This window comes from Chinchilla lanigera, unplaced genomic scaffold (genome assembly GCF_000276665.1).
Source record: "Chinchilla lanigera isolate Chin_1 unplaced genomic scaffold, ChiLan1.0 scaffold00081, whole genome shotgun sequence".
NCBI classification, from domain to species: Eukaryota; Metazoa; Chordata; class Mammalia; order Rodentia; family Chinchillidae; genus Chinchilla; species Chinchilla lanigera.
Window position 1 is genome coordinate 5806075 of NW_004955482.1, and position 9447 is coordinate 5815521.

The following is a 9447-nucleotide window of genomic DNA, read 5'->3' on the forward strand; positions in this document are numbered from 1 at the left end:
GGCCCTCGGGGCTCCCACCCTCAGCCGGCTCCCAGCGCGCGCGGCTCCTTTAAAGGGCCCGCCCCCGGCCGGACGCTCCGCGCCTGCGCACCCGCTCGGCGCGGACGCCTACCGTTTCCCTCCGGCGTGCGAGCGGCCCTGACTCTTGCGCCCTCTGCGTCCCCAAGGAGGGTCCCAAGACTGCAGTGCACTCCCCTCAACCGCCCATCGGGCCAGACCTCCAGCCCCACAGCACGCCTTCACGCGAGGTGGCCGACAGACCGCTTCCGGCCCGGGCAGTGCACCGGGAGGCCGTCCGGATGGCGCGCAGGAGCTGCTGCCTTCGGTTCCGCCGCAGGTGCGGTGGCTGGCGCCCGCAGCTCCCGGCCCGGACGGGACCGCGCTGTCAGCCGGAGCCCACGCTCCCGCTCGCGGGCCCCTCCTCCGGGTTGCCCCGCCCCCGCCTCCCTGACGCCCGGGCCGAGCCGCCCGTGCGCCGCTCTGCTTCCGCACTTGGGAGCTCCGGGCCGAGACGACCAGGTCATTCTAACACCGAGGTCGCACCCCCCGGTGTCGCTGAGGGGCCACAGAGGCAGTGACTGCGACTGCATGGACGCAAGCCCCCTCGGAAACTGCCCCCGCGCATTTCCGCAGCGTGGGAATTGAGCCTGGTGTGGTTCTCCTCTTACAGTAGCCCAGACTGGAGATGTCAAAGCAGAAGTGCCTGAGCCTTCAAACGTGTAACCCCAAAGAAGGCTGCCCCATTTTGCTGCCCCCACACCCGCTGTAAACGCTTTAATTAGGGCAGCAAACAGGAGGCTCTTACAAAGGGCTATATAAGCACGAACCGGACCCTCACGACAGCGCCCAAGGTGCACACAGGCCCAGCCTCACCCACAGCTGGAGTGACAACCAGGGCAGTGGCTCTAGTCCCTGCCCTCCACCCCTCAGGGTTCCCGCTCCAGGAAGCCCACATCGGCTCTGAGCGGAGCCCGTCTATCTGCCTAAGAATGACCCAGACGCCGGTGTGCCTTGCTGACCCAACAAGCACCGTGGCTGCAGGGAACAGGGAATTTATTCTGCCCCTCCAGACCCCAGGTGACAGATGCCTCGCCCGCGCACTGCGGGGCCACACCAGGCTCAGGTCAACGTGCACACGTCCACCGTGGGGGGCTCCTCCCGGGTGAAGCCGTCGCCGAAGCCCTCAGCCTCGTCCACCAGGTCCGGCTTACGGCAGCACATGGGGCAGAGGCGGTTGCGCACAGCAGAGGCCCGGAGCCAGACGACAAGGTTCCAGCGCTCACCGGTGCCCAGGGCCCGGGCCCCATGCAGCTGGCCGCCCCGGTGCAGGACGCCCTGGCCCACCACGTGCTCCACCTCCAGGGGCTGCATCAGGGCCCCAGGCGCCTGCAAGCGGCAGTGCTCAGGCCTGGCGCCCACGGGTACGCTGCTCCCGGCCCTGCCCGCGGAGCTCACACTTACCTGGAAGAGGCCCCCGAAGTATAAGGCGCCCCCTGTGAAGGCTTTGCCCAGGGCCACGTTGAGCGTGAGCTCCGCGTTATCGTAGTGGCAGCCCAGCTCCCGGTCCTGACCCGGTGCATATTTGACCACGAAGGCGCGATGGCTGTCCAGCCACGCCCCACCACAGTCCGGGTACAGCAGGCCCATCAGGGGCTGCAGGAAGCGCTCCCGCAGTGGGGTCACCAGCGGCTCATCCAGGCCCAGCTCGTGCAGCAGCACCTGGGGGCGGGCCCTTGGGATCAGCAGAGGCCTCTGGGGCCTCACCCTGCGCCCCTGGGGACGGTTCTTCCCAAGGACTCTGCTTAGGCTCGCCCTGGCAGCACCCCCTTCTCCCCCCATCCCTCCAGCACACGGCACAGGCTGCACCCACCCCGTAGTTGTTCATGGTGTTGGGCCTGCCCTTGGGCATGTCCGACTGCTCGAAGTGCTCCAGCTCCTCCAGCAGGGCCTGGCAGAAGGCCGCGGTGAACACGGGCACACGGTAGATGCGCTTCTCCTCTGAGATGGGGTGGGCGGGACGGGCAGTGGCTGGGAGCTCAGGCAGGGCCACGCAGGCCTGGGCCTCGGGCTCTGCTTCTCGCTCTCTGTGCCCAGCCTGTCGCTCATCAATGCAGTGGACAAGGAGCGGGCCTTCACCTCTCACGGCAGGGCTCCCCCTTTCCTGTCAGGTTGGTCCCACTGGCCCTTCCAGCTGCTGCTGGTTTGATTTTTTTTTTTTTTTTTTTTGGTCTTTTTGAGACAGGGTTTCCAGTTCAGGCTGGCCTTAAACTCACTTGTAGCCCTGGCTGGCCTCGAACTCAGGGATCCTCCTGCCTCAGCCTCCCCAGTGCTGGGATCACAGGCGTGTGCCACCACGCCTGGCCTCTGGTTTGGTTTTTGAGGGCAGACACAATGAGTCTCCCATGCCCAGGCATCTCCCACTGCTGCTCCCAAATCCTGCTGTGGTGCCGCGCTATGACCTCACCTGACACTGTCTCCAGCCACTGGAGGAGACCCGCAAGGTCTGCACCCGGGGATGCACTGTACTTAACTGCAGCCAGAAACTCAGGGGCCAAAGCTGCACCCTGGGGAGAACACGCCAGCTGTAGGGGCCAGAATACCCCATCTGCATCCAGGGACCAGCCCCAGGCCCCCTGCCTGGTACCTGCAGTGTGGTGTAGATGTCGGGCCGTGCTGGGCGGTAGGAGCTCGCGATGAAGGCTTTCCTGGCAGCTGACTCCTGCCCCAGCCGCCGCCTCCGCTCTACCTCCTGCTCAAGCTGAGGTGGCACAGAGCTCAGTTACGTGCAGGACCTCCAATTCCCCTGAAGCCCATTGTGCAGATGAAGAAACTGAGACCCAGGAAGGCCAGAGTGGCACACAGGCCGGGAGTCATGTCCCCCTATGTTCCTGAATCTATCAGAGCCGAATGCAGGTAGCAAACTTTTAGCTGACTTTTTAAAAACTGAGCTACAGTACTTGCTCCTTTTTTTTTTTTTTATTTTGAGATAGGGTCTCCTTAAGTTCCCCAGGAGGGACTCACATTTACCATCCTCCTGCCTCAGCCTCCCAGAGTGCTGGGATTGTAGTTCCAGCAACGGGCTTCTGAAAGGGGGCCCATCTCACTGCTCCAGCCTAGGCTGGGTGAGATGAGAGAAGGAAGCAGTTGTGGTCTAGCCATGACCACGTCAGGGAGGCAGCGGGAGGTGCGGAGCAGCAGCCTTGGCACCAGCCTCAGAGGCCACAGAGGTCGCGGGGCCCAGAGTCTGGATCTCAGCCCTACCCACTGGGGCCTTAGGCAGGCGCCCTCCTCTCGGACCTGCTTCTCCCAGAATGTGGGTGTGGCGGTGCCTCACACCTCGGTCAAGAGGCGCCCGACGCAGACAACTTGGCCCTTCTCCATTTCTCATTTTACCAGGACCCAGGAGTAGGGGTGAGTGGGGGCAGGAAGTGGGCCAAGGAGCCCTTAGGGACTGAGGCTGGGAGACCCCGCAGTCCGCTACACAGCGAGGGAGCGCGGGGCGGGCCGAGGACGGAGCGTTACCTCCGCTAGGAGCTGCTGGAAGTCCTCGGTGCGGACACAGCCGCGGCTGCGCAGGATCTGAGAGAAGACAGACCAGTGAGTGTGACTGTGCGGCTCCGTGTCCCCTCCTTAAAATGCAGATGTGCGCCAGGGCGTCCAGGATCAGCGAGGTGACTTAAGCACCGAGCAGGGTTCCCCGTTGCTCCTACCAACGCCAGCAGAGCACCCTACGCATGGGCTCACCCACTCCTTCCTCGCGACAACTCACTGCCGACAGGCTATCCACCCCTTTAGGATGGGGAAGCACAGGCACGGGGCGGGGGGTCCTCGGATCTGAGCACGCAGTCTCGGGGACAGCACTCCGCGTCCCCCTCTGTCCACTTCTCCCGAGAGCCAGCAGGGGTCACTCACGGGGCCGTAGTCCTGGCGCAGCTGCTGCTCGTCTCGGAAGCGGAGGTGCAGCCCATAGCGCGCCACGTACAGGTTCTCGGAGCAGAAGCAGGCGCAGCGGCAGAAGCGGCGCGGGGCCGCCGCCGTCGCCATGGTGAAGCGCCGCGCGGCCCTCTCGGATTCCGTGGGGCACTTCGGGTACGCCCCCCGCCGGTAGCGGGGTGGAGCCAGCGCCCCAGGGACCGTCCTAAATTCGCAAGAGCAGAAAAGTACGTAGAGGGCGGGCGGCCCCCCACGTTCTGCCTGATTTCCCCACCATGGGACACTTCGTGGGTAGGTGAGCTAGGTCACACCATCATGGGACGTGGACAGATCCACAAAGCCTTTTCTTTTAAATGTTGCCCCCTCCTCAGCTAGGGACTTTCGGAGAGCCACCTGACCTCACGTGGACGCCAGGACAGTTAGGAGTTGTGAAATACGCCCTTGTTCCCGCTGAGCTCCAGTGCAGCGCTTACCCCAGGTCCCCGCCCGTCGCTCGCAAACACAATTCCCGGCCAGCGCAGCGCCTCCGCGAAAACGCTCCGGCCTGCGCGACTTCCGGCGGCGACCCGGAAGGACCCGGTGTGGGCGGGACCCTGGGCGGGGTCTGCCGGTGGTCACTCCTCGCGTCCGGACCGGGTGCGAGTTCAGCACAGCCGCAGTGTGAGATAAGTACCGCGCTGGTGTCTTCCGGCGTGACCGTTCCGTGGGTCCCCGTCATTTCTCCCCGCGCACCCCAAGCCCAGGTCTGCAAAGCCCCGTCACTTGGGGAATTGGCGTCCCGGGTCCCCGGAGGCCCAGCCGGGGCTCAGCGGGGCGGGAGGGCGCGGCGAAGCCTTTGCCCCAGGTGGGCGACTGCAAGGGACAGCTCCTTCTCTGTCGACCTGAGCCTTCTGCTACCACCGCAGCCCCTTTCCTTCGGACAGCAAACCCCCGAGCTAGACACTCCCCTGTCAGCCTGCCACCCACCCGAGGGGAAACTGAGGCTCGGAGCGGCCACGCCCCTAGAGTCTGCGCTCGGAATCGCCTCCCGCAGCCGATCCGCTTCCCACCCGGGAGCCTGAGGGGTGGGATTCTGCGGGGCTTGGCGTTTGCTGCCGTCTCACCGAGGACGCTCTCCTTCCTGCCGAGTCCCGCGCCAACGCGCCCTGCGCACGCGTGCTCCGGGGCATCCGCACACGCGGACAGCCCCGCGCTCTCGTCGCCGCCCTCGCACTCACACCCCACACGCGGAAGCACGCGCACGCACACCTGCTCTCCCCGCACACGCCGCACACGGCACACACACACGGAAAGCCTGGCCCTGGCTCGCGGCTCTGGAGCAAGCCCGGCTGCCAGCCACCGCGGGCCACAGAAGCCCCAGACCCTCAGAGGCGCGGGGAGCACCCTGGCGCCCTGTGACGCGGCCTGACCGTCCTCTCCACTGTGTGCGTCAGCTAGCAGAGCGCCCGCCCCAGGGATCCAGGGGGCACCGCAGGGGTCCAGGGGGCGCCTCTCTGCCAAGGGCCCACCGCAGCGCGGCTGTCTGTCACACTGGATTCGCAGGAGCAGGGAGAGCTCCTGAGTGTGCAGGGCGTGCACCTGAGTGTGGGAGGTGTGTCTGGAGTTGCCGACAAGCTCTGTGCCTATGTTAGCTTACAGCCTGGAATTACCGCACACTGGGTGGCCAGAAATTCCGGCCAGCCTCCGCCCCTGCCTTTGTGGCGCTTAGAAGGACCCTGCCGCAAACTTAGGTCCGGCCTGCCCGGATAACCAAAGGCAGCCCCATTTCAGGGTCGTTACCTTGATTCCCTCTGCAGAGACTCTTTTCCAACTAAGGTCCCATTCACAGCTTCCTACCTCTGGGGGCATCCTTCAGTTCTCTGCGGCCCTTAGGAAGTGTGGAAGACAGAGTAAGGAAGGGAACAAGTGCCGGAATATGGGGCGAGGCCAGGCTAGCTGAGACATTCAGCGGAGCTCTTGCTGCTCCAGCAGCTCTGCCAGGAGAGGGTTCTAGGCGGGAAGCCAGTGCAAAGGCTCTGGGGTGACCATAGGCTGGGCTTGCTTAAAGAACAGAGAAAGCCAGGCGTGGTGGCGCACTCCTGTAATCCCAGCACTCTGGAGGCTGAGACCGGAGGATGGTTGTGAGTTTGAGACCAGCCTGGGCTACAAAGTGAGCTCAAGGCCAGCCTGAATTGCATAGAGAGACCCTGTCTCAAAAAGACAAAAAAACAAACAAACAAACAAAAAAGAAGAACAGACAAGTAAAGCAATGAGAATACTCCCCAGAACATCCAACAATATGGAGGAACATCGACAAGATGGTGTCATAACAACGGTAGCCACACAGAAAAGAGCATATTCTGTATATAATAATTCCATTTATCTATGTGTAATGGGCCAAAGTGATTCACGATATGAGAAGATTGCTTAGTGGTTATCCCTGGGTTAAAAGAACAGAGAAGTGTTCAGGGAGCCGCAATCCAGGGAATGAGCCCCCCAGTGGGGTTGGCACTGAATCCTTGTGCAAAGGAGGCCTTGGCTAACGTTTTGAATTTTACCCTGCAGAGGAAATCTGTTTAAACTTCACAGCAAACTCTGTGAAGAGAATGAGGACCAGAGAGGTTGACTGCCCCCGCCAGGTCACACAGCTCATAAGTGGGACAGTCTGGAATTAAACCAAGACTGATGACTGGGTTGTCCCTAATGGAGCAAGCAGGTCTACGACAGTGTCCCCTGTCCTCAGATGTGAGGTCACAGGACGGGGGGTCCAGGAGCCCAACCTGGGCCTCCTGACTGTGAGAGCTCGCTTCCTTCCAGAAGCTACTCACCTGAGACACTGTTTAAAGTTTTACAGAAAATAAACAAATAAATACATAAAGTTTCACAGTTGTCTCGATTGCCCTGAGATAGCGAAGGACCTGCTCTCCAGGAAGGGCTTCGCTTCCCCAGCTCACTCTTCGCCCCCTCATCAGCTGTCTCACCCAAGGCCCAGCTTTACACTGCCAGCACACTAGCCAGGGCCTGAGCAGGCTGAACCTGCGGCCCCATCACCTGCTGCTGACCCAGTTGGATTTCTCTCTTTCCTGGTGAGCAGTAATGTGGTCATCAGTGTGGTCATGCCACCCTCGGGAGCAGACAGTGTCCCCACTGTACCCCAGCCTGGCTCAGTCTCCAAGGAACAGCAGCAAAACTAGTTAACAGAGCTGGCACACCTACAATCCCAGCCCTTGGGAGGCTGAGGCAAGAGGATCTCTGTGAGTTTGAGGCCAACCTGGGGTACATAGCTCAAGCCACCCTGCACTATATATGGAGACCCTGTCTCAAAAACAAAAAAGCCTAGTTCATAGGAAGCATCGATTTGCCATGTGCTTCCAGTAGTACTGACGTATTTCCATGCTGACTGCCTGAGGTACTGCTAACCCCATTGTACAGATGAGGAAACTGAGGCTCAGTGAGATCTAAGAGTGTAACTAGGAGTTTGGTGTGGTGGCACACCTCAGTAATCCCAGCGCTCAGGAGGCTGAGACATTTTCAAATTAGACACACCCAAGAGTCCCAACACAGGACATTCCAGCACCCAGCCCAAGTTCCCTGCTGGCCACTACCCACCTCCCAAGGCTCATCACTACCCTGACTCCTGGTAGCGAAGGTTAGCCTGGTCTGCTCTTGTACCTGCTACAGATAAAATCACACCACGTGAGCTGCTGTAAGCCACCTCTCCCTCTGCACTGTGCTCCTGAGAACCTCCACCCTCTTGCGGAGCCGGTGGACATTTTCCAGGCTGCTTTGTATTTCTTCTCTCAGCTAAACCTGCCCATCTTCACCGACCCTTTCTATACTTGCCAGGCATCTGCTGTGCCACCAGTTTGGAGATGTTATGAATGAAGTTGCCATGGATATTTCTTTTTCAATTTAAGTAAAATTTATTGAATGCCTGTAATGTGCAGGGACTTTTATTAGACACACTGAAATCCAGGCACAAACAGAGATCCCTGGCCTTACGTCCCTTATGATCTACTTCGTATTTATACAGATTAAAAACAGCAGGCAGACAAGTTCCACGATAATGCTGTTACCGGAGTCAACATTAGAGAGCTGTGATTTGGGTAAAATCCAAAAGCCATCTGACCCTAAAATCATTTATGAAATCTGTTTGGCCTGGAGCACTTCAGACAAGGTAAGTTCCACTGCAGATAAACCGTCACAAAAGCTGGCGTGGCGCACGCCTGTAGTCCCAGCACTGGGGAGGCCGAGGCAGGAGGATCATTGAGAGTTCGAGACCAGCCTGGGCCACAAAGTGCGCTCAAGGCCAGCCTGAACTGCATACTAAGACCCTGTCTCAAAAAGTCAAAAGAAACCCCACAAAGATGAAAACGGAAACACTTAAGAGCACCATGAACGATTTTTGTTACTGTGGATCTTTTGTTTTCTTCTTACGGCCTGAAGCCTCCGTAACAGCAGTTTATCAGACAGAAGCTGCCGTCCTGCTGTCCTAGATAACAGCACACTTGCAGCCCCTTCAAGCGCACCTTTGTGGCTCACGTGCTTCTCCGGATTCAATGCAGCGAGGGTTAGACCGCTGCTCTGTATTCTCAACTCCAGCGTGTTCACAGGCTTCTGCATTCTGTAAGACTGTCACTGAGTTAGCTACGAAGTGCCTCTTCCGTCAGTGTTCGTGACTGAAGGTTCTTCATCGCCGGGGAACAGTTTTCTCCGCGCTGTGGCGATGGCACTTGCTTTTGTCGTGTTCCAGGCCCTGGACGCCTCATAAATTGCGTCCAACACCATGAAGCTCTTCCAGAACATTTTTGGGTCAGTTCCTTCATCCGTATACTTCTGGAGAAGCCCTGCTCGGTGGTATCTTTATACTGTGGCTCAAACTCCCTGGCTCATTGGTTGAATCAGATGTGTGACCTTTGCTGGGAGATACTGCACAATTATTCTGCCACCATCTGAACACAGCTGCTCTTCACTTGGATATCGGGTGGGGGGGTGTCTAAAAGAAGTGCTGTTTTTTCTAGAAGACCCTCGGATCTCAAATGCTTCTGTACCTGTGGCGTAAAACAGCTGTCAAACCACTGTCGGAAAGCGGATCGCTCTCTGACAGGAAGGTTTGAAAGGTCGGTTCCTTTGAGTGCACAGGCTTTGTTTTCTGTTCTTGTTTTTTGCTTTCCCCACAACACAGAGTAAACCTGTGGCTTCCGCAGCACATCATACTGTTCTCTCTGCTTGACCTATACCGGAAGTTTTTCCGCTCAGTGTCAAGAACCAGTGTCCTTGATGGTAGACATTTCCAGAACAACCCAGGTTGATCAGCATAAATTTGGTCTGGCTGTGGATTCTCTCTCTCCACAAATTCCTGATTTTTTTTGTTTGTTTGTTTGTTTTTTCCGGTACCGGGAACCGAACTCACAACCTTGCGCTTGCCAGGCAGGCACTTTGCTGCTGAGCTAAATCCCCAGCCCCACCACAAATTCCTGAAAGTTAGCACACAATTCACTGGGAACAGTTTCATCATCTTGTAATTTTGTTCCT

The 9447-nt window shown here is 59.1% G+C and overlaps 2 protein-coding genes across 4 annotated transcripts in view; both read right to left on the reverse strand.

The window, feature by feature from the left end:
- Positions 1-1386, reverse strand: part of Arl6ip4 (ADP-ribosylation factor-like 6 interacting protein 4) — a gene marked incomplete in the record, with an annotated part of 3068 nt that extends 1682 nt beyond the window's left edge. Inside the window, 1 exon segment of the mRNA XM_013503665.1 lies at positions 1-1386.
- On the reverse strand, positions 1008-5996 carry Ogfod2 (2-oxoglutarate and iron-dependent oxygenase domain containing 2). 3 transcript variants are annotated; one of them, XM_005403063.2, is made up of 8 exons: positions 4407-5996; positions 3913-4138; positions 3523-3579; positions 2645-2758; positions 2465-2564; positions 1871-1998; positions 1462-1719; positions 1008-1386 (listed from the first exon to the last, which is right to left on the reverse strand). In XM_005403063.2, the coding sequence occupies exons 1-8, from the start codon at positions 4649-4651 to the stop codon at positions 1120-1122; spliced, it is 1395 nt and encodes a 464-aa protein (XP_005403120.1). In that variant the 5' UTR covers positions 4652-5996; the 3' UTR covers positions 1008-1119. The 3 variants fall into 3 exon arrangements, with proteins under 3 accessions (XP_005403120.1, XP_005403121.1, XP_013359118.1); XM_005403064.2 differs by having other exon boundaries at positions 4332-4471; XM_013503664.1 differs by lacking the exons at positions 2645-2758; positions 3523-3579; positions 3913-4138; positions 4407-5996 and having other exon boundaries at positions 1871-1948; positions 2465-2546.
- Positions 5997-9447: the final 3451 nt, after the last annotated feature.